This window comes from Bradysia coprophila, unplaced genomic scaffold (assembly GCF_014529535.1).
Source record: "Bradysia coprophila strain Holo2 unplaced genomic scaffold, BU_Bcop_v1 contig_138, whole genome shotgun sequence".
NCBI lineage: Eukaryota > Metazoa > Arthropoda > Insecta > Diptera > Sciaridae > Bradysia > Bradysia coprophila.
Genome location: NW_023503409.1, coordinates 601,116 through 626,992, shown reverse-complemented (window position 1 = coordinate 626,992; position 25,877 = coordinate 601,116). Strand labels below are relative to the sequence as shown.

Below are 25,877 nucleotides of genomic sequence, written 5' to 3'. Positions count from 1 at the left end.
AAAAAAAATTGATTAATGTTTAACATAAACACCTTCCCATTATATCCCAACAACCGCATACGATGATTCGCTTTTTATACATTTACTTTCAGAGGCACAATATTGTCCAAATTTAATGTTGGTCCTACGTGGCTACGTGGATGTGTGTATATATATGCGAAATATTTGTTGTGCTGCGCAATGGTCGCTCTCCGAACACATTTGGTAATACACATAGGGCACGTTAACACTCTATAGCACTACATCAGGTAAAAACGTTGTAAGATTATAGCAACATTATCACGATCTACACTCAGCGTGACTCAATGATTGTACAATCAATTGAGAGTGATTCAAGACGTTCCAGACGTTATACAAAAAAGTCACTTTAAGCCAAATTTACGCCGTTTTAGCAATGTTGTTTTCTGCAGAAGATTATTTATTGAATTACGGGATAGGCAGTTCTAGGTCATAAAAGTACTTGCATCGAAATGGTGTTGTTTTACGCATTAGATGCGAGATTGTTATAATACGTGCCACAGGCTAAATGTAAGCTAAAATATTTCTAAGCTCAGGCGCTTTTATTTCGTTCGGTTCTGTTCTATTCACAGATTTAAAGCAGTATGTTTTAGCCCCTCACGTAGAGCTAGTTAATGATTTATGTTATATTAACCATTCTTTAATTTCGTCATAACAACCAACTTACCGCATTGAACCAATAAAATTGATGAGAAACATGCACATAACGACCAAGTTTACCAATAATGATCACTGGTCAGTTTCACTTGCAGACTTCATTCTTCAGACATGCGAATGCATTCTCTACAGAATAGTGAGCTCCGTCTATGTTTCTCCGGTCCCAACGTTCACATAGGTCCGTTAAACCACGTATGTGTACCTGATCATAGACAGTAGAACAAGAAAGTAGCAAAACAACTGAAGTAAAAGCTTTCTTATGAATAAAGTGAAAATACCTAAATCAATGTTGTAAAATCGATTGTAATTCCTGAGAACTCTGTATTACAGACAGGTAATATTAGTCGTCTGTTAATTAAAAGAGACTAACTTATATGAAAGTTCATTATATCAGCGTTAAACGAAATATGGTCGAAGTCAGATTCATCACTGGTTCTCTTGGCTGCGCTTTTGACAAATTAATTTTAAAAATTGAACGAAATTTATTTAAATTTGCTGAAGTTTTCGCTAAAATATATCTGCTGCAGCCTTAATGCCAAATGATTGATTTAATGTCTAGTCTTCTTACAAAAAGCCCTCCCTCTCCATGCACACCTTTAGCTCTAATAACAGGTCGACAACAAAGGCGTAAATACGATGCAAAACAAAGAAGAAATTGAAAGGTCAAGTAACGAAAATGTCCATTATTTTGCGTCTAGCAATCATCGCAAACAATTTTATCTGGAAAATGTCATAAAAGAAGCAGCCAGACACACAATATATTGGACACAACCTCGTCCAAAAAAGGTTCACAGAGATCTGTTCAAAGTGTCGCGAATATTGCATACATGCTTATATAAAGCTCTCCCGTGCTCAGCGGAAATGTAACGTGAACGTTGGCTGCTAAAGACAATATGAAAAAAATTGACACGCACAACAGCGCACAAATCAATACAATCTAAAGTTATAGAATTCCCGGGGAAGCGCTTGCGCTCTCTCCAACTCTACTAGAATTGTTCAGTACACGTTAAAGTTGAATATGAATTCCTTCCGTCTAACCATCTCAGTGAAAAGCGTGCTCCAGTGACGTATATGTGATAGTTGGATCAAATGTGGAAATACGTTCAGTGTTCTTGTGCAAGGAACTGGTATCCGACCGGTGAAAGGTTATGTCTTTGATTAGAAGTAATTGTAGACTGGTCGCACCCTGATTATATACATAAAAAAGAAATCTCTTCAGCGAGACTGGTTCGATGGGTTCATATGTGTTATGTACGGTTTCAAAGCTTCTTTGCTTCAGTGTTTGAGCGAAAGTTTTCTAGAAAAATATACAAATTTTAATTCGACCGATTGAAATAAATAATGGTAGTGTAGTGTAAATGAATTCAAATTTCTGAGTTTAGGAACGAAAAAATTTAAGACGTTGTCGCCTTTGGATTTGATTTTTGTGATTTTTTGATTTTTTTTGTATTCTCTGATTTAAAGTTTTGTAGCGATTTTTCCCAAAGTGTGCATAATTTTTGCGCAGGTCTTCAATACAATACATATTTCCTGACAAAATATTCAGTGCCTGTATGTATGTGTACAACGGGTATGTTAAATTGTGTAGTTTTTTTTGTCCCGCCCAGTGTTTAAGCTAGTCTGAGACAGAAGTCGGCCTGTGCGGCTGGAAAATCAGTTCTGAATTTTATAACTTAGAGAAAGGAAATTTGAACATACAGCAAGTATTCCAAGGGACATTACCATAAAAGAAAACTATTTTTTCAATAAATCAAAATCGCGACAACTTCGATTTTATTTTTATTTATTTTTTTTTTAAATAAATTTCTTTCCGCTTCTACGTAGATTATCGCTCGAATTCATTTGATTTTGTAACATAAGCGACTACGATTTCTTTTTATCATTTCGAATCAACATTAAAATGGTGTAAGATAATTGGAATGAACATCTTGAAAATGTGTATACGGTTCAATCGGAAAAAAAGTTGAAAGAAAAGCTTTGAAATTGAAACAATAAAATAAAATTTCAATGTTTGTGCTAAACGGTGCTTATTTAAACAATATATAACTTTTATATATCACAATTCAATTACAATTGAACCCAACAAAACACTCAAACTTAATCGAATTGTCTAAAACAACATTTAAATAAACAATTGATTCATCGGGTTGTAATTGGTGATGGAGTGCTTAAGACTATTGAGTTGTAATATTGACCATATTCTAATCAATAAAAAATTGTACAAACGGTGAGATGAATCAATTCAATAAGAAGTTGGGGTGACATACGCATCAGTGCGCTAACCGAGAGGGGGAGTAGCTTAGGGGTCTCCGCTTAATTTATGTTAAGGGACTCCATGCAATTGAAAATGGATCTACTACATGGCGCCCACATTTTAACCCTATGGTTAGCACTAAACATAGCCTTATTTTTACCTCAGCCATCATCTAGGAGACAAGGTGTCGCCGATGCAGCGTGAGTATAATAAAGTTTCTCATTTTTAGAACGTTAATAAAACTCCGAACGTTTGAACAAAGAAAAGAAATATTTTTCTTCGTTAAACAAGCAAATCTGTTTGGAGTTGTGGGTTTGTTTGATACAATTATTTAAAATCAATAAAAATTAATTGTCATGTTATGGTTGCTAACAATACACTTATAATAGAAGAGCAATAAGAATTGTGGTTCTTTTTATTACATATTTATGTAAACCACAGGGCTTTTCGAGGTGGCAATGATTTTCCATTTTTTTTTTCATTTTCCGAAAATCCTTATTTGCTTTGTTCAGGTTGACGCCTATTCAGTGTTTTTCTTTAATAAAATCGTTTTCCATATTTAATTACTTTAACCGCCAAACATTTGCATCTCTTTTCATGAATTTTTTGTGTGTAACATTCCCAATTTTACACTACAGAAAAAAAGTAGCTACATTTTCTAATGAAAGCTGTGCGGTTTCTATATTGGTGTTTGGTGTTTGTATGTACAGAGCAAACCCTTTTCACCGTGGTATTTTGCGCATTTTTAGTCGTTGCTTGCAAATAAATTTCAATGTTTTATTATACTGGAAATCATAAGTGCATCTCAAGCACCAGTGTTTTCCACTTATTCATGTACTACATAAATGTATATTTATACTTCACATAGAAACTCTATTTTGGACATGTTGTAATAAGTTTTAAATGAGTTTAAAATTAAGTTAAACTATTGAATTTTACAGCATACAAATTTGATTTAAGCATATGCAAAAATTGGTAATTAAATTTGGAAACTTTTGGTATTAGAACGGGGGATGATACAAGATTTGTTACGAAAAGTTATAGTAAAGTCCAGAAATCTGTATTTCTTCTTGTGACTTCAACATCTCCGAAACAAAAGTTACTTTAAAATGGGGATTTGGTACACGTTATATGTCGAAGGGACGGAACGGTACGCAAATTCAATTTAAGCTTGTAAAAGAAAAATTTAAAAGCTTACTGAACTTTACTGAATACGTATCAAATATCGCCTACATAAAAATAAAAGAAAATGTGATGACATTATGAACCCGTGCACAATATTGTATTGTACGTAGGCAAAATATGTTTAAATATTTAGAACAAAGACTTTCACCCTTACAGTTCGAAACGTATAAGGCATATGAAAACGTGTATTTATGCAATTCAGACATGAATTATTTAACAAATATCTGAATGGGAAATACGTTATATTACAGCCGTTAGTTGATAAAACATTGTGTTCTATCCCATTTTAGTCATTTTTTTATTTCGTCTAAGGATTTATTTTCTGTAATCAAATGTGAATGTGAGACACATCTTTCTATTCAATCAACGTTACTCCAATTGAACTATTTACAGTTTTATAGAAAATCTTGAAATATTTTATGATCCAATTCACAATTTGTATCGAATCGAAATCATTGAAAAATTGAAGATATTATTCTTTTCGCATATATATCAGGTCTTTAAAAGCAAATTGCAAAAAAATTTCCGATAATTCAATATCTGTGTGAATGTTACAGCGAACACAGCAAAAAAATAAGTGAACCAATGATGACATTAAGATACTTTTTTGTTGTTGAAAGAATAACTTTTTGCCGAAGAAACATATCATTAATTTTCATATTGAAACATCAATAAATCAATCTAATAGCATCCATTTGAATTAAATTTCTCTGTCAAAAGTATGTCGGGTTTATCTAACAAAAAGCCATTAGAGATTTATCCGTGGAAACGTATTTCAAGTATATCAAATTTAAGATACGTATTAGTTAGTTAGATAACCAATTCTATTCTCGAAAAAAAGTGTACGAATATTCATATGGTTATCATTTCGGAATCAGCGATCTAATTGTGGTGAAATTGACAATTCTGCTACTTCTTTTGTTGATCTAATCACCTCAAATCTTTTACTTCAAATTTTACTAACAAAAAGTACTCGAACCAGAATTCCTTGCTAGTAGTCTTGTCAGTGTTGTCAATAACAGATGATTAGCCGTTTATTACTAATAGTGTTATAGTATGGAAAATGCGGCTGTCTGATCTCCATCCTGAATATAATTAACCGTTCTCTTGATTAATTTTTACTTATTCGAACATCGTAACTGAATTTGGGTAATCTTATGATTCAATGAAAGAAAACGCTAAACACTTCAACGTTCATTCAACTGTTCAAGATGAATCTTTAGCACAACTGTTTGATGATTCTGAGAACTCGACCCAACGAATTTTTCACTTCGAAAACCTTCCGGACATTTTTATAAGAACTTTTGTTACTGTTCTTTTTTGTATACTATTCAGGATGTCAGTATATTATTCTAGGTTTAACCTCACTACAAATGTCATAAATTCGTGTTTTACAAAACGCCCTAAAAAAACTTTCCCAAACATTAACCAGTTCTTCAGAGAAAAGTGTTCATTTCTCAGGTGATTGATTGAACACATGTTTTGACTTTGTACTTTTACCAAAGTTTCCGTGTTCGAAAAATTATATTAAAAAAATTCAAATATTTGTGTACCCTTTAATTGTATTCGAATGGATACGTTTGTTCTGTTACAGCGATCGTTACAATTGGCTATATTAAATATTTGGAAGAAAATAAATAATAGTAATAATAAAAATTTGTGTATATATGTGCTCACGGCACGTCATTAATAATTCTCGCAAAGGAGGACATTCGTCCTACACTTTGTTTGTCTATTTTCTATACACAAACACAATTCTGATGATAGCTCTATAAAGTTTCGATAAACATTTTGATTTATTGTGTGTAGTTTGGAATTTGATCAACATCGATTCGGAGTAGACAACAAAAACATTATCTGCAAATATTTATGGTTGATTTTAGAAATCGCAGTCGAGTGTGTTTCTAGAGCTTTTCGTCAACACATATCTGGACGACATTATATAGATCACGCGTCATCATATATAACAGCCTTTAAATGTATATATATATTCACCATTTCCAAATGAAGTTAAATGATGTATCACGTATCTGGTATTGTTGTGATGACGTAATTGAATCGATTTCCCATGACGTTTCAACATTTTCCCCAGAGTTCTATTTTGGGTTAATCCAAAACCCTAACTCTTTTATGCTTTTTCAGCACAGTTCACACATATAAAAAGATCGTCTCCCGGTTAAGTTGTATTTGAAAAATTTCACAGACGCAATACTATATACCGAAGAGAAAAGAGCAAAGCACAAATTTTGGGATGGAACCGTATTCGGAGAGCGAGTGTATATGCTCCGTTCGCGTACGTATTTTTTTTTGGTATAACAATGAAAAATACACCTTATGCTTGCCAAAAAACATATTGTTTTTGCTCGTACTGATGGTTAGGCTGCAAAGACTATATATATATGGTGTCTTAATAAGCGTTAAAAACTTTCGTTCTTTTTTTAACTTCAAAAAATGGTTTTATTGCTCGGGCACACACATACCCCACATACCCAATACACACATCCTTACACACCCACTTTTGTATATACGTACAGAACATGTTCCAAGTTTTCGATAATTTTTTCAGCCGAAGAAAAAGAGATTTTATTTCGTTTCGTCTATAACCCTGATGAGAAATAGATGACGAACGATGAGGTGGTTAAACTTTTGTTTGGCGAAAAATGTATTCCAAATACGTTGTTGTAATGTAAAATATATGTGGCATCATGCAAACAACAAAAATCGAAAACTTTTTTCGGGCGTCTTTATAGTTTTCTTTTTCATCTCTTTTTATTTGAGATGGTTCGTATAGATAGATGGTATAGAATGAGTTTTTAAAGAATTATGGGGATACACTTTGGATTGATTGTGCGATTATCGTATATCGCACAGCGAGTGTTGGAAAAGTTAATATGAGTGACCCTTCTTCAACCCATTAATATGCATGTTACAGGACAACATTTTATGGTGAGCTGAGCTTTTCGTGTTATCTGGTAGCTTATTTGTTCTTTTGATTTTTTTGTGTGTGTCGGTGATGGGTTAGTTCAAAAGTACTTGACCTAGTTTAATGGAATTTCGGGGTGCACAATCAAGAAATATTTGAAACTATTGATTTAGTTTGGCCGGATTGGCTATGGAGTAAAAAAACCTCTATACGAACAAGGCGTGATGTTGATATTATCAATTTTAATTTGTTTTACATTCCATGCTGGAAAATTGTTTGTAAAGCATTTCGTAATATGTTTTTTATGTTGCACACCTTTTCATAGTGGATGTACGTGTCTAAAACATTAATCAGATTTGGGGTGAAAATTAGTATATTTAATCATGGCGCCTTGAATATGGATTATTGTCATATTTACAATTTTTTAAATAATTACCCGAGTGTAAAAGTGGAGCAAGCTTTCGCACGTTATGGTGAAAGGAATTCGAATTTTAAATAACTGAAGCTGGGAAAACACTGGGGCAAAAATTGAAATATAGACATCGTATTTCGTATCATACGTATCAGACTTAACAACTCGTTTCATAGACTATCGACAGTCTGCTATATCGGTCTAGATCTGACGATCAACACTATATCGTATATTTCGGTATATAAGAGAACACCGGAGAACACTCGCTTATTCGAGATCGCTTATTCTCATCGGAGTTGTCGGTCGCGATGACTAGTTATTTTAAAAATGCATTATCGACATTTCTTCTGACTGCAGTATTAGTGAAACATAAAATAAACACTGGGTCTGTTCAGCTTTTGCGTGGATTAGAAGTGTTATGTTAACATTCTTATTAGAAAATAAAACAAGAAAACTGCAACAAAGCAGACACATTTTTCTTGACTGGCTTAAACAACACATCTCTTTGTTTATGTATCGATTGTTGAAGGAAAATGGGATAACTTTACATTTTAATCGTCGGTACGAAAATACATTCTAAACAAACAACGAATGAATTTGGATTTTTATAGCAGTGGCAACCCATAACAACACAGTATATCTCTTTATGCTGCCTCGCAAGCAAAGTGTAGAGCATTGTATTCGAAATTGATTTTCGGTTCGATTTGGGAAAGCATGAAATCTCGTGCTAAGCTTTGTCACGTCTGTTGCAAAATGGATTTTTCGATGACTAAAACATACACAAGATACAATCTTTTAATTTATGTAATTTTTCGTGATGGTAAATCAGATTGTATAGAGCAGACTGATTGAAAATTTTACGATATTATGTTCATATTGGGTTGCTGTTGAATTTTCGTTATGGCATACCGTCGTTCATAACTATGGCCGAAACCAAAACACTTTTTCAAAATCCAACAATTTTGAGTTAATCGACGTAGCTTTCGTGAAAGAGCTAGTCGTTTGTTATCGATTAATGTACCACAATGAAAGTACATTGAGCCCTAGTTTGTTGTCTTTGTTCATCGCTAGTTCATCGACTAAGTCTAGTACAAGTAGCTAGTGATATGTTATTGACGCACTACAACAAAAGTAAGCGATGCGTTCTAAGTGGGATTCTCTTATTAGTATTAGAACTTGTGTTAAGACCAATGAAGTAAAGAACTTTCCACGAAACGATAAAATTTTAACGGAAGAAGTAACAGATTTGATGACTATATTACGATGCAAAAGACGAAGCTTTTTTACCACATGATAGGAAATTACCAAAAGATAGAGTGTGAGTACACCCAGAAAAAGAAACTTGAGACATGGACATTTGTTTTCTATACGTGGGACACGTTGACAACGTAGTTACGTATTTCGATTGTCAGATTTGAACATTCATGTGCTACGTATTATAGTGATGTACGTGGAATGTGAATAACTTACGGGTGGGACGGAAACGCACATCACGTATGTTTAACGTATATAGAGGATGTTGCCTTGCTCTTAAACATTGAATTTGGATCAAATTTATTTATATTTCTTAACACGAAGAAGATCAACTACAAAATTGTTTTTTAGTAAATTAGAGAAATCTCGACAAAATAATTTCATTTTTTGTGAAGTAGTTTTATTTCGTAATCATATCAGAAAGTTGTTTAACATTTTGATAATCCATAACTATCTTGTCATCAAGTCGACTTAAATTCAATTATGTTAAAAAACGACATACAATTATTTATGTGCGATACTTTATAACGTTCTATGCCTAACTTATACGCCACACACGTATATGGCTTTTAAAGTACGCTTCAACAATAAGAAATGTCAACCAACACTACTGTACTGCAACATTAGAAAGATCGTTGGCTCATGCTCCAGAGGTCCCCGGTTCAATTCCCAAAGAAGTCAATTTTTAATTTGAGATATTTGTTACCAATAGCTGCTAAAATACATAATAAACTACTATAAGCTGCTAATATGGTGTCTACCGTAGATGAGTTCATTAAAATTCATATTTTTAAATCTTTGTGGAAGAGAAATACTTCTCGCACGTATTATATTCGAGCTGGCTGTATAACTACCTTACCACACTTTTTAACAGGGGGCACGAATGATATACGCATAGCATGTAGGAAATTTCGCTCAGTGTACGACCCGATCTTAGCTATAAGGACTATTCAAGATTGCCGTCTCAACGTTTCGAACTTCTAACACCAAAATCGTTTCAATTAACTGGTTCTGATATCAAATTACGACCAACTTGATTGACTCAAAATTAAAACGTTCAAGTATACCGAAATTGACAAAGTGCATAACTTTGCAAAACTTAAATTTGATATTAAGAATCTCTGACCCATTATTCTACCCATACAATGCCTGTATTTTAGCACAAAATATTTCCCAAAGCTTATGGTAAGTTGCCATACACTTCAGAATTCCTTTCACCAACCGTTTATTTATTAGTTCTATAATATCCAACAACCATTCACAATGGAGATCAACTTCAAATATTTAATACATAAGCATACACGATATAATATACTTCAACACATTTCTTTCTCATAAAAAAATATTGTATACCCCCAACCAACACAATTGTCTATATATCCATAACACAATGTCCCAATATATATATGATATTCCTTTCAAAGAACTCTGCCACCCATATTATTTTATGTAAATGACGTTTTTTATTTAAAAAGTTTTCAAAGATAAGATATAATACTTAAAAGTCAGAAACACTCAACTATGAAGTGGAAAACAATTCAATTATTTCAAGTAGCCCATAACGAGTTTCCAACACCAAATTGTTCCCTCAAACGCTTGAACCCAATGCATCACAGTTAGTTTACTCTATACTATTACATATATACTTATACCATGATTCTATTGAAGTTACTCAGACTTTTTTTTTGAAAAATAGTGATAGAATGACAAAATCAAACCATTTTGTAAAGAATATGAGGCATTTTGGCTGGGAATATCACATAATATTGTTATATCAAAAGACTCATAAATCTATACTATAAAAACAGATGTTAACACATTGTTTTTGAGAATTTGAAGTACTTAATTCCAATGAAGATTGTCTCAAGGATAAACTTTTATTGTCAATGGGTTTTATCTTACTGTATAAACTACATTTCATCTTCCATGTTTTTTTTTGTCTCTCGTTCTGCTTACACACCCATATACCGAACCATACCCATTCCCTTTAATGTTATAATGATTTTATGAAATAAATCCCGTTCGAACATATCGAAAGCATATTGAAAGAAAACGAAATTATTGCTGATAATGTCTTCGTTTTTACACATATCAACTACACTGCGGGCTTATTATTATCCGGAAAAGCTTCCGAGGATTTTTACTTGAAACAATGTCACTTTGTTGATTTATTTTTTTTTCCTCGCTTCGGCGTCGAGTAGAGATTTTATTATACTTCAATTTTTATGTCTTTTTCCGGCTTCGATACGGCCTTTTTGTTTTCGACGGCATTTTATACGTAATTTAACTATTGATTTTGCAATTTTCTTCGATGATGGTCTAATAAATTAAATGGTGTGTTCTAAAAGGCAAACATAGATGTTACTGTGCATATGTCAATTTTCTTTCACATATAAAAAATTGAGTAAAATGGCAAAATGTTCGCCATAAAAATGAGATGCATAATACTGTGAGATGTTGGGAATTTAAAATTTTAACCTAACATTTTTCACATTCTTGTCACCATCATCTGAAATATCACTTGCTATATATGAATTACAAACACATTAAACGGGACATTAAATGTCACTTGAATGGCATTTAAGGAGTATCGCCGTTAAATTATAGTCACATGTGAGTGAGCAACGAAGTGATTTTTCATAAAATTCAGTCTGAGCATTGTAAATGATGTGAAGATTATCTAAAAAAAATTATAGTATGACTCAATTCGCTTATATTATCCGTTCAGAACGATTAATTTCGTTAAATCGGTGTAACATAAAAATGTTAGGTTGTTACAGGACTGTAGCTAGTACGGAATGAAAATATTTAACTTATGTTGCTTTTCTATAAGACACAAGTACATCACCACTGTAATTGCAATGTTACTTTTGTCAATTGTTAAAATTATCGTTAGTGTCTGTAGCAAAATCTATTACTTCTATAATTTCTGACAAGTGTTTTGCTATATGACACCACACTAGCTGGAGCACATTTATTGTTCATAGTGAACGTCGTAATGAAGTTGCATAACTTTTCTCTCGTTACCACCCCTACTTGCGGTCCTGTGCTGTAAATGGATTTTTTTATTTGCTCTCGTAAATCTTTAACAGCGTCGTTATGTTTCCTTTACCGCCTTCTCCTTCAAATTATCCTATTTAAATATGCAGACAATGTCTTCATTTAAATAGCACGAGCAACGTGAAACTCCTGTTTCTAGTTTGTTTGTTACTTTCTGACACCTTTCTGACTATCCAGATTTTGATTTGAGATTGACAGATTCCATTGTTTGTCTCAACTGTTCTGATCCCGTTACCTAATAAAAACTTTCTGTTTTATCTAGCAGCTTTAAAGTCTAAATATAACTTGATAATTGATTATGAACGGATGGTCAGGCCGGGGTTATTGTTCTCTCATGAAAGTTTTCATTTGTTGGACTCACCATCCACCTACATTCGGTTATTGATATGAGCAAGCGTTATTCACTACACGAACGTCTAAATTTACAAGGTATTGTTGGATGGCGATCAATGATATACGTTTTGTTTACACAATGCAGGGAATATCGTACGGTTCATTCCGTAGCACCCTGTATAATTTCCATGTAATCTCTTTTTTTGTGCTTCTTTAACGTATAAATACACCCACTTTAGCTTAATTTACTTGCAAACACTCGCATTGAACTGAAACAAAATTGGAACCCAGTTTCCATATTCTTCACCATACTCACAAATGTACGAGTAAACATTGACGTATCATGTATGCATAGTTTATTGTTATACATATCATATGTTGTATTTTTTGTGTGATACTTACGAGTAATATATTGCAAAATAAAGCTCTGTAGCAACCCTTCTTTATAGCTTCGAGTCCATAAATAAAAATCTAAAAATATAAATATACTCGACGAGCCTAGATGATAGCATGTTTTTCATATAAATACCAAAACATTACATAATCATCACAATAGACATATATATATATATATATGTGGGTAGGTATATAGACACAAATTTACTCATACATCACATTCATGTTATGTATCGGGCATGGTTATTGTTCTAGGTTACCCTCATCCATTTTCCAATATCTGAGATGTTTCATTTTCGAATGTCTACATGGTGTAATATATTGTTTCTTATTTTATATGTGTAATATGCATACGAGGAGTTGTGAACATTACAAATACCATCTATAGGTTCTAATGTAAAGCAATCCTTTTTTTAAATATATATATACACACAGTGTTTTATGTGAATTCGTTCACCTTGTGGCACCTGGCACGAATCGCGTTAAATCTCTTTCAACTCAATATATGAAATAAAATCGGCAATCGATGAGCATATATGAGGACACAATTGGAGTTTCTCATTATTTTTCTTTGTATTATAATCTCGCTTGTAATTAGGATTACAATCGGTCATTGTCGTTTACAAAACATATAATTTTTTGTCACATAAACCGTTCACTCATATTTTTCAACAGACCTCTTTCACAAACAAAAAAGTTCACGAAATTTGTAAAGCTGCAAGCTTTATGAGCTTGTTCATGATCCAAAGACAAATGACAAGCGATAGGTATCTATATGGCGTTATCAGTCAAATCTAACACATGCGACACATGTACGTACCTATTTTGAAACAACCTATGGCGGTGGTTTTATACGATGGTATTACATTACTATACTCGAAAAGTTGAACATTATTTTACAAATGACCGGACATTCATTTTCTACTTATCATCAAATGTTATCGGAGGTCATATTCTCTTGTTGTGTTAATTTACTTCAAATTATGGCTCTAATAGCGCACTGATAACATTGATCATGAACTACCAATTACTTTAACTACTGTAGTAACATTTGAATTACTTTTCACACTGTAATGACGTAATTATTTGTGTGGCTTTGTAGGAGATAAGTATTTGTAGAAAGAAATACTTTCCCTTAGGACGTACGATTTCGAATTATTGTGCGTCACTTGAATTAAGTCCGGCTCGATGTTCAGTTATGTATAAGGGTATTGTAATTATATCACATTTCCAAACTCAACATTCGTTCACAAGAAAACAATAGTTTCGAATTTCCTATTTCACTTGCAGTGTCGAATATACCATTTTCATTTAGTAAATGCTTTTATAAGTCAATGTATAAGCAATATGGTGTAACACATAGTATACCTATAAAAAATATTCTCGAAACTGTTACCATCCCTTCCGCATGTGATATAGAGATGTTACATCCCATCCACCACATATTAATACCATCTGTAACATACTCCTTTGCAACCGCTAACATAATAACGTTGAATGAGATAACATCGAAATGTGCCAATAATATTGTCAGTACTTGTGTCATATGTGGCGTAAAATAGAAAAGAGGTTAATCAATTTTATCAATTATAATATAGGGTTAATCTGATAAGTACATTGGCAATTAAATGAGAAATTTCGATGAAGTGATAAATATATAGACGATGAATTTTCGCCGATTTTCGCTAATGAATTTTTAAGAAGTTAATCTCATCTCGAAGCTATATAAGATGATAGGTAAAATGCAATTCAGTGAGGCCTCTTTGCGTGTGAAGATATAATCTCCGTACGGTGCACATTCTGCTGCATAACTAAATGTCTTCGTTACAAATTTACCAGCATTCGCGACATAATTTGCATAATAATTGTGGAAATGTCTTTCCAAGAAAATGCAATGTCCTTTCCGAAAACAATATCTTTTTGCGAAGAAATGACAAAAATGATACGGCATGTTTTATCTATCAAGTTGAAACTAAATGGTTCGGCTTCAAAAGTGGTTCTTTTTATGAGATTCACGTGACCGTATTTCGGAAAGTTAACTTTACGAACTTAACGTTTTTATGTCTCAAATTTCCGTTTTCAAATCGGAATTTATGCGACAAATTTTTCAACTTTCAATATGAAATATAATGACAATTATATACCCAATGTTGTGTATATCTCAGCAATACTTTGACCATAACTCTTAAATGTCTTCCAAAAGTTTAGAACTTTGTCGATAAAGAAATGAAAACATTCCACAGACCAGGGATAGTTTTAAGGTTTCAGGTTTGAATTTTAATCGGCTGGTCACTTTTCCCATTTGATCGAATTGCCATTTATTTTGTATCTTTCGTAAACTTTTATTTAATTTTATATTTCACGTTACAGAACTGGTGGAGGCAGCATGTTGGGCGATGTAAACATATCTGCAATTTTGGATTCATTTAGCGTCAGTTATGATAAAAGAGTAAGGCCAAATTATGGAGGTAAGTAAAAGCCATGATAACATTTTGTCTAAATGTTCAAGTTATCGAACCTAAATGTTACACAAATTTGAGGGATCAGTGAATTTGCGATAAATAAATAAAGACAAAAGTGGAACGAAACGGGATTTCGTTAGACGATTCATAGAATTTATGGTGGATGCATAATCGACTTTTGTCAGTTCGAATTCAGTTACAACATCCAGATAACTTGTTCCGCCAAGTGAAATTTCTAAAAACTTACTTACTTGAAGTAAACGAAAATATAAAATGGCTTATGCTGTAATGCCGTTCCTATACAAGAAAAATTTCACTCATTTCTAGGGGAATGCATGAATAAAGTACCGTCTTTACTACCAGTATAGGACTGTTCTGATTCATTTGTTCGAAAATATTTATCGTCTTTCTATAATATTCACAGAAGTGCCATATCGGTTTACATCAGCCAGATTTATTTTTATTATTGTAAAAAAAGTTGATAATCCTAGGTGTTACTATCGTCCTAATATCATTTTGTTGATGTAAAGTAAACTATTATTCTCCTAGTACTTCAATTTCATCCCTCTTGCTTTATCAGATTATTTGGTTTACAGTTTACGTAAGCTAGAATTAATCGATGTGGTTGTGGTTGTAGATTACAATTTATAATTTTCGATAGTCCTCAATCATCGAACAGGAAAATTATAATATTAACCGAAGCCATAGGTATAATCAACCACACCACACCACTAAACTCGAATTAAATGAAATTATTTTGTTGCTTTAGTTTTGTTTATTCAAAATAAAAAATTTGCTAAAATTCGATAAAAAAAATTGTTACACATGTACGTACATGGGCATTATAAGCTTGATGTTACTTGTATTTTAATAATAATAATAATGAAAAAAAAAAACCGAACATGTTACATCCAAAAATTGAACTATACTACGTCATAGGTAAGTTCTTCGTCTGTATTGCAGTATGGCACTAGATATATTCATGTTGTTTGTAGTTAAACATGGGGATTATATAAATTGGGTCGATACCAGCCTAAATCCATATTGTAAATGACAATGAACAAAATTCTGCTATCTCACACAAAATATCAATGTTATTATATAATAGCAAGTCCGAAATTTTTTTATTTAAATTTATTTTTAAAATTGACAAATGAAAACCCGATAAAAAAATAAATTACAGCAGCTCCATTCCGTTTCCTTGAACATTCGATTCATCGTAGCTCATACAATTGGACCTAAAAAAAAACCTCTAAACTATGTTTGAGTATGTGACGCCAACTTTTCATCCCAAGCGTTCGAGCTAGGATGTTTTCGAATGTCCAACGAAACAGAATTAGTGAGCTGCTATTTATTTTTTTCTTTTACATGTTTGTAAAAAACCATTTTCCTCTCTCTGTAAAATTATTAATTATTTTTGCTTTATTTTGTCTTGCATGTGATGATAAAGACTTGAGTAATTTTTTTAAAATCAATAAATTTAATTTTGTAATATCGACAAGTGAATCGAGCAATTAATTTGCAAGATTACTTATACAACTTCTACCCATACCTCTCAAAACCCAAATCTTTTTTGGCCATAATCAAATTTTTTCAGTAGACTATCTTCAGCACCACCATAGACCGCATTATATCGATACGATTTGTTTGTTTATTTTTTTATTATTATTTTTATTTCTCGTAAAATCGTCATCGGAAATTTAACGGAAACTCATTTTCAACAACTTAACCTGTTACGGATTAACCGAGACATCAGTCGCATAAAAATTGTTTGGCAAATTTTCCATGTAATTTCACGCGAAAAACGCTTTCATTTTCATATTTGCTTACATAAAGACATAAAGGAAAAATGTACTATGAATTATAGCTGTTAAAAAGCATAAAAAAATAAGCAAAGAAAAAAGTATATGATGAAAATCAAGAAAACTATGTCTGTTTATACTGTTTAACACGTATAAAAAAACAGTAAAAAAAAACAACAACACAGAAACGGTTCGACATGTTAAATAAAATAATATATTAAAAATAAAGTACAAGCGCTAAGTATAAATATGTCGACAAAAGCGACCCGTCAAGGGCGGGTCTTTCTTCCTTTTTGCTTTTTTCTGTAACATTTATATTTATATATACCTTGTGTTTCGTCATATAAATATATATATATATATTCGGATCGATGCAGGTTTCCATGCCGATGTATACACTATATGTGTTTTCTCCACAGCATCCCAGGCGCCGGGCAAATATCATCATCATTTTCTCTTTTTTGCTCAATCTTTCCCATTTTCCACAAACCGTACACCCCACACAAATTCAAATGGTATATATAATAACCTATATATGCATACAGTTGATATTACGGTGCTCTGTTCGTGCCGTGTTCTTGCATCAATGTATACTCATTATAACACAATATTGTGTAGTCGGGTTAATTTGACGGGAAAAGCTCATTACTATCTCTTTTTTTATTCAACTATTAGCATTTTAATCAATCCGGAAATTACAAGTCTACCAGCGACTGCATTACTTTTTACTCAGTGTGTACAATATTTATGGGATATTTTACATTTTCGTGTGGCTTTTTCTTGAATATTTTCAAAAATTTACTACTTTGTACGCTATGTCATATCTGCATGGTAAAACAAAGATTTGTTTAGCAATTTAAATTGCTTTCGGGCAACTATAATTCTAAAAGCATTTCTCATTCCTCCCTACCAAACGATGATACTCATATTCAAATATTGTCTCTGATTTATTCTTCTATCGGTAAAATGGTCACCAATTTTCATATTATCCGAAGATTCTTTTCGCTTTGTGTTTTACTCAAAGGAAGGACTTTGCAACATTTACATAAAATATTATCCATTTCTCCGTTTTACTTAAGACGAAAGTGTAAAAAGACAAGAACAAGTGGCTATCGTCTGCGTTAGAAATTGATATTAATGTCAGTTTTCTTTTTGTGTATATCGATCCAAGAAGACGAATAAAACTTTTCTCGTTGTATATATTTTCGAAATATATTGGAAAGTTTATGATTTCTTGTAAAGTTTAAAATGCGAGAGAAAAAATGTCACAATAATGAAATCTTGCACAATTTCTGTGCTGTGGTTGTAAATTCGATTGACAAAACTTTCAGTCCACATCCGCAAGTAATCCTTTAAAAAAAATGGATTTAACTTTTATGTACAGCATTTAAGCTTTGCAACGGATACGTTTGCAGAATAAATAAAAATCCCATTCAACTTTAGTGATAACCTCTCGATAAAATAAAACGATAACCGCTTGTTCGTCTACAAAATTTCGTAATATATGGTGGTTGTGTAGTATACAGTAAATTTTTAAAACGCGGTTAGCACACTTGTACATTACAAACGTTATTCTCTAATAAAATTTCAGAGATAAATGATTCCACAGTTCGAATTCAAAGAGGACTTTAGTATTCTTACCCGAATCTAGTTTCAACTGTCTCAATAATAATATTCATTATGCGAGACTAGTCACCCAATAATTTTATCTGAGAAATATATACTGAAAGAACTTCAAGTCTTTATAAATTTTAATTAAAAATTGCTATATATCCGACTGAGATATATAATGCATATGTGTAATATACACTACGCATATATAAAGTAAAATTTCCATTTTGTATTCAAGATTGGTAAGATAGAAAGAGAGAGAGAGAGAGAGAGAAAGGAGAGAAAAATTGTTTGATAAACAACCATATTTAATGCAATGGTTTTTAAAATTGTTTTGTTAATTTTTCACTTCCAATTAATACTCACATTAGATCGAAATAATATTTTGTGCAGATCAATTGAAACGAGTAGAGATGATGTTTCGAGTTGTCATACTTCACTGGAAGTTTTATTTGTTTTGATAACAATTACCTTAATGACCTATCCCATTACTAAAAAGTGATCCTTGCTCAACTGAACAAAATTGGTCAAGGAGAAAAAGTTTTTTTAGCGATATATTTCCATAGTTCAGAATCGACTAATTAACGATTTTATTAGTGAAAAAAGGGATACAAATTGCACAACCTGCAAGCTTTTTCTCTGTACTTTTTTATTTTCCATTCAAATTGCCTATTTTGTTTTTGAGTGTTTTTGCACACAAGTTCGATAAAAAACACTGTATTGAAATAAAAAGCTTTTTAATTTATTTTCAATACAACTTACGCCACCGAACACAATTTTAATACTACTCGCTACATCAATCACCTCAATTCAATAATAATATGCACATTTCATTCTCAATTCGATATTTCAAAATAATAAAAAAAAAATGTTTCAAAAACTCTTCAGTCGAGTTTACCTTTTTCAAAATTTAACGAAACTCTCATTGGAAATAGACAAAAAAAAAATCATTTCGATTTACTGTATGCGAATTCATTCATTAACAAACTGAAAGTTTCTTCACCAAAAAATGAATTAAAAAAAATAAAATGAAAACCAATACAAAACCTTCAAAAAAAGTTAAAAGGAAGAACAAAAAAAAACTATTAATTTTGCAGGACCACCGGTAGAAGTTGGCGTCACCATGTATGTGCTGTCGATTAGTTCGCTGTCTGAAGTTAAAATGGTACAAATAAGGCTTCGAAATTTTTATTTTTCTTATAAGATATTTACCTTTTCTTTCATTTTGATTTTTTGTTTTAGATTTTTTGTTGATTTACCAATAAACAAAAATATTACCAAGCTTTCCTTTTTGATTCACCGTCTTTTATAAATCAGTTAAAAACCATAACAACTAAATCATTCTTTTGTAATAACAACAAAAAAATCATTTTCAATTTTATATTGACACAATCAATCAAATAATATTGATCGAAAATTCAACAACAAAATCTTTTTACATCAATTAATTGAAATCCACCAAAATTTTTGTAAAAATAAAACCTAAATTAATCTTATAAATATTATTAACAATATGGTTGTGTATGAACTATTTTTACAATTTATTTTTTTGATTTGTAGAAAGTAGTATAAATAACTTCAAAACAATATTTTTCTAAATAAAATTAGCGAAGCAATTTGTTAGATATTCGGTTTTGTTGGTCTTTTCTGTTTATAAACGTAACACATTTTGGTATTACTTTTTTAAAAGAAATCTACTATGTCAATGGCAAGTGGGGTTAGATTTATTAACATTAGCACAACTTGTTAGGATATTTTCTATGGTAATTTTCCGTCATATCTGCGATATCTTCACTTCTTTACATCGAATCGACATTTAATTTGCCGCCCATTATCTTTCCATACATGTTAAGGCAAAAGGGGTTAAAGTTTGAACGAACAAGAAATATTTATAGAGTTTTCCTTACATTTTTGGTTATGACTATCAACGGACGCGGAACGAATTATATAATCATATAAAAACGGCACCACTAACTTCATTAATGGCACATTAAGATAATTAGAAATTCTTTTGATATCCTCTTTCGTTTTATTTTCGTACTTGTTTTAACACACGAAACACATATCCCAAAAAATTTAATCTTTACCATCTTTTAGAGAGATTAGAAAAGATTCACCTTCAATGTCAGCATCTGTATAATTACATGAGTTGTGTATGATGTATGGCTGCACTTATAGATTCATATACACATACGTTTCGATATGAAACCTGTTAATTTTAGAATTTTTCATGTCCTGTGGATGTTATGATGGTCAATACATGAATTCGTAATGAAAATATGTAAAAACATTTCCATCTGCACAGCATTTGAATAGCAAAATTTGGAACATGAAGTGCATTTATTGTGAACTTTTCTTTAGTATTTGCTTATACTTTTTGCAACTAAAATATTGTTCTACTTTCAACATTTCCACAAAACTTTAAAATATAAAATCGGATTATGGTACAAGAAAAAATCTATTGATTGGTTTTACTGTTTCTTTATCCAACATTCTCCATCCAATTTTCATGGGAAAGTATGTTTCTTTACTCGAACAGAATCTTGTTTTTTTTAAAGACTTTATTGTGAACAAAGTTTCAAGGATGAAATACCATAAATTAAACAGCAAAATATTGTTTGTTATTTTTCGATAAGCTGTGTTGTTAATCAGGGATTAAAAATGAAATAATTCTATGAACGATGGTCTCGTTCATAGCTGACGCCAAAAATGTTTGTGTCTGTAAAGTCAAGTTCCGATTGGCGACATTTCATTTACACAGTAAAACATTCAATAAACAACACATTTCATTTTCGAATCGTTCTCAAAAATGTTAGTAACTCAGGCATATATTAAACAGAATTTTATAGATAGAAAAAAAATCGTAAATCACATGGCTACAAAAAAACGTTTTACAGACAGAACTCCCGAGCCCCCTATACTAACTTCCTTTATAATTTCCTATCATGCATCCCCTTTTTCTGTAAATGCTATCTAATTTGGTATAGGTCCCTCCTGGTTGACCATTAAAGAAAAGTGTATTTTGTGGACATTGGTCGATAAATACCTTGTTGTATAATTATAAAAAAAACCATCGGAACTGAGGTGATGGGCCACGTTCATGCAATAATAATTCGAATATAATCAAAACTGAAAATTAAAAATTTACAATGAAGAGTTAAGTTTTCAACGTTGGTGGATGTGATGTTGGAAAAATCGATACCTTATTTGCGAGACTGTGCTCAATTTTATCGTATGATTTTTTCCATGGTCAAAGTCACCGACACTAAATGATCAAATTTAACTTTATTTCTTCGACCGTCAGATTTGGTTTTCAATGTTCATTTATCGTTCTAAAAATATTTTATTTTTTTAATTTTTAATATCATTCAAACGAAAAACAAATGAAAAGTGTTTAAACACCGAAGAGAGACAGCACTGAATTTGTGATCATGACGAAAGAAAAGCGAAACACTGAACAAAACAAAAACAAAAAATGAATTTCATCTCCCAAAAAAATCAATCAAAATTGATCTTTTTGTATTAAGTTTATTTCTTTCAGATTTTATGTAATATGTTCCAGGTCCCCCGGTGGAGGTTGGCGTCACAATGTATGTGCTATCTATCAGTTCGGTTTCCGAAGTTCTTATGGTACATCCCCAAACTTATATAACAATTTATATATTTTTGATCTTAAAAAATCAACTACAATTCTTAAAAGAAAAGTATATGAACACACTTAATCAAATTAATATGTTGAATTGGATATGTCTATATAATTATTATTATTATATATTATATAAATGTTGTTACGATACATATACACACCAGATCAGTTGCCAATGAAAAAATTAATTACAACCTCACATGCAACGAAAAAAATTGATTTTTTCGGCGAGCTTCCGATCAGTATTTTAAGTTTATTTTGTTTTTATAATTTTTGATTAATCCTCGTAAATGAAAAATATGTTTTTTTTTTTGGTATAATTTCATTTGTTTTTTCTTCCTAAAATTGAAATCTGTAAAGATCTTCGTTTATTTTCTTGTTTACAAAATTCGTTTAACTTGTTTTCTTATTAATTTTCCGTTCATAATTACAACATAATATTAATATGCAAGGATGGATCTGCTTTAATCGGTTATTTTGTTCTTCTGTTCAAAGTCTGTTTATTATTTTCTTCCATCTACGACTTCTTCTATATTGCATTATCGTATCAAGTCGTTTTATTTTTAGCTTTTCATTTTTTATTTTCAATTGTTTTTGATTCGGATATTAATTTCACAAAACAAAATTTACTTTCCAATTTGTTTCGTTTCTTTTTGTTTTTCAAAAAAAAAGAAGAATTAAACCAAACAAAATTGCTTTGATAATTGTGTATATACCTTATGGTAAACAATATTAACTTAGATAAAAAGAGAAAAATGAAAACCGAAAGACAACTCCATTTTCTCGCAGCCCTGAATACGATGGCTGCGTGCATGGTCAGACATTATTTTTGAAACGTAATATGGGTTTATCTATATATTGTAAATGTTTAATGGTCCAATCTATAACAGGATTTTTTTTCTTAAGTTTTAATTTGATTTTATTTCGGTTTGAAATGGAAATAAAAAGACAACCGAAACCTGTGATACAATATAGGTGTATTATTTAGTTTAAAGTTTGGTGTACAAATAGCCCCAACCGTTACGACTAACTGCGGTGAAATCTTGACTTTTCGATATGTTTTATTACTTTCTTCTTCCAACGGTTTTGTTTCATTGTCTTATTTTTGCTCTGTGTTTTCGAAAGAACAAAGAGACATTTTTTTACCAGATTTTTTTTGTTTTTATTTTTTTTTTCTTAATGACGCCGTTGTTTTCTCCCTCAACAATAAAATTCCTTGAAGAACTTTTGTCTGATATGGAAAGTTAAAAACAAAAACAAATAAAGTTGACGTAAGCGATTAACTGGAGTGAAATAATTGGCACTCTTTCTCGCTGAGAAAAATATCCAACTCAAACAATACGCATTCACTTTCAAACCTTATTTTGTCAGATAGTTATTGGTGAAAACATAATCGCTTATCTTGAGCCAAAGGGTGTTGGTGGTGTTGGTAAATATAAAGTTCGAATAATATCCAATTCACCGAACTACTTCTTCATCAAAGTAATTTTTTAACTTTGTTTCAATAAATAATTTACTCTGATCGATTTGTCTTCTCTTGACCACGCGGCCGTTACGTAATTTATACTCAGAACTTTTAGTTTTAAGCTAGAGTGACTTGACAAACAATTACTTTGCAGCTACAAAACTAATTACTTTTGAATTAACCTTTAAATTAAATCTGTTATACAATTGATCATTAGTGTTCAACAACAAAAAATGTTCGGAAAAAATGTAAAGTTTCATCATTATTCGCAAATTTATAGATTCCCAATCAACTTCACATCAATTTTGGTATATCGAAATGTAATTTTATCTCGCTTACGTGAATTAAATAACTATTTAGCAAAATTTCAAGTGGTGTGTGTTATCCTCCCATATGTTCATCATTTCATCATTTAAAATTCATTTCATCATACTGATTAAAGAGACAGAAATTAACAATTTCGTCGAATCGATGATACTACTACATATATTTACCCTTTTTGTTTTTAGTTCAAAGGCGACGGATGCTCCACTTTACCTCACTTCACAGTCGATCAATTAACGGAATTCATTCGAAATTTAAATAAAATTAAATGAGAAACTCATTCTATCAGCACATGCTCGGATAAGGAGCTCAGGTCGAGTTTTTTGTGCTACTTTTTTTGGTGACTTCGAATTTTTTTATTCAACCCCAAAAAAAGGACACTTCTCTGATACCACCTTTCCTGGTCCTAGACAGTGTTGATTCGAATTTGTTTTTATTGAATGTCTATGAATTAATTCAATTGTTAGACTAGCGAGAGTAAAGAGGTGCTGACAAATATTTATGATAAAAAAAAATGAAACGTATACAACAAATAAACGCATATGGAAAACCAAATCATGGTCAAAATAAAGTCACATTAGGACGTGACCCATTGCCCCGTTTCTGATTATATAGAAATAATTTACTTTTTAAGAGAACGAATTTTTTCAGTTTTATTTTCATTTATACTTTATCGTAATTCCCTACTACAACCTGTTTACATAACCAGATGGTATACTTGACGGTCAAACGAAAATCTAGCAAAATACAAAGATGATTTTTTAACCTAATCATTTTTCTGTTACTAAATTATGTCTGATCTGTAAGTAAGCTTAATAAATCAAAAGTATGACTAAAATCTTAAGCTTCTCCCATAAGTTCCTACTAATAATAAACTTTGATTTGCTTTTTACTTTATATTAATACAAAAAAAAATGTTTAAGTCCTTGTGTACATAGTCCAGTTTTATGGGTGTTTTTTTACGACTAAAAGTTTTCTAATTTGCCAAGATTTGAAAAGGTTGCCTTTTATAGTGGGACTTAATACATCTAACGTCCTTGCTATGATTGATATTCAAAAATAAATAAATAAAAAACCTTTTACGAAAAAAAACGTTAAATTCTCTTTCAAAACAACAAATGACATAAAAACGGTTTGTTTTGGTTATTTAATATTTTTTCTATTATTTTAATGGTATTCGTTGATTGATGTAGTCTGTTGAATTTATATTTTCATTCGAGACATTCATTCAAAAAGCATTCAGCACTTAACAATTGCAAGCTTCGCTTCACCATAAAAATTCTTTTTAATTTTCAATTGAGTCACAATTCAATGTTCAACTTATTTTTACACTTAACCTGCTGGTCATAGTAAACCCTAACTAACTTTGGTTTTTCTTGGTTATTCCCTTTCCAATAGACATCGGTATTTTGAATTTATTGCAAACCATTTACCAGCGAACTTAAGTAAACCCTTCTATATTTCATTGATGAAGCAAGAAAGTAGTATGAAGTTTACAATTTATTGCCAATGTGGTAATGGATATTGAAATGAGCACCCCTCTTCCCTTTTACAGAAATTCCGAAAGACGAAAATAGAGTTTCATTTTAAACAAAATACATTTTTTTTGCGCAAAAGTGCTATGATTCAAAACTTCTAAATGAAAATATAAATTAAACTTCAATTATAGTCTAGTCATAAAACATTGTAGAATTAAGCTAAGAGTTTATAAAATTGCAATTCTTTTCGTAATAATTTGTGCTTTGCTTTGTTCAACTGCTTTCTGTAATACAATTTGGCAGTTTATTGCATGTGGTATTCATGGAATGCAATTACCACGAAGATTTTATTAAAATAATTGCGTTTTCGTACGGCCCTTTATCAATTGTAAGTTTTTTTTTTCATTTCTTTCATAGAGGATAATTATTAACGATTACTTACCGTGTATACAACTACTTTCATTTAAACGCAAGAGGGCAAAGTGTTTGAAACGTTCCAACATTGCTCAGCTTTCGAAGCTCAGACGCGTTAAAATAACTACAAATTAATTAATTCTGGTATACTGGCTATGATATATATATATATATTGGTAATGA

At 31.3% G+C, this 25,877-nt stretch overlaps 1 protein-coding gene across 12 annotated transcripts in view; it reads left to right on the top strand.

Annotated features, from left to right (window-relative positions):
- Nucleotides 1–1,745: 1,745 nt before the first annotated feature.
- LOC119073245 (gamma-aminobutyric acid receptor subunit beta) overlaps nt 1,746–25,877 on the top strand; it is a 60,296-nt gene continuing 36,164 nt past the window's right edge. For 3 of the 12 annotated variants that reach the window (XM_037178569.1, XM_037178568.1, XM_037178561.1), the window contains exons 1-4: nt 1,751–2,019; nt 2,500–3,129; nt 14,863–14,960; nt 19,465–19,532. In XM_037178569.1, the coding sequence (XP_037034464.1) occupies nt 2,996–3,129; nt 14,863–14,960; nt 19,465–19,532 (300 nt within the window). In that variant the 5' untranslated portion in view covers nt 1,751–2,019; nt 2,500–2,995. Of the gene's footprint in view, nt 2,020–2,066; nt 3,130–14,862; nt 14,961–19,464; nt 19,533–21,929; nt 21,998–25,877 lie in introns of those variants that run through there. The other 9 variants (XM_037178571.1, XM_037178566.1, XM_037178567.1 and 6 more) reach the window with 8 other exon arrangements.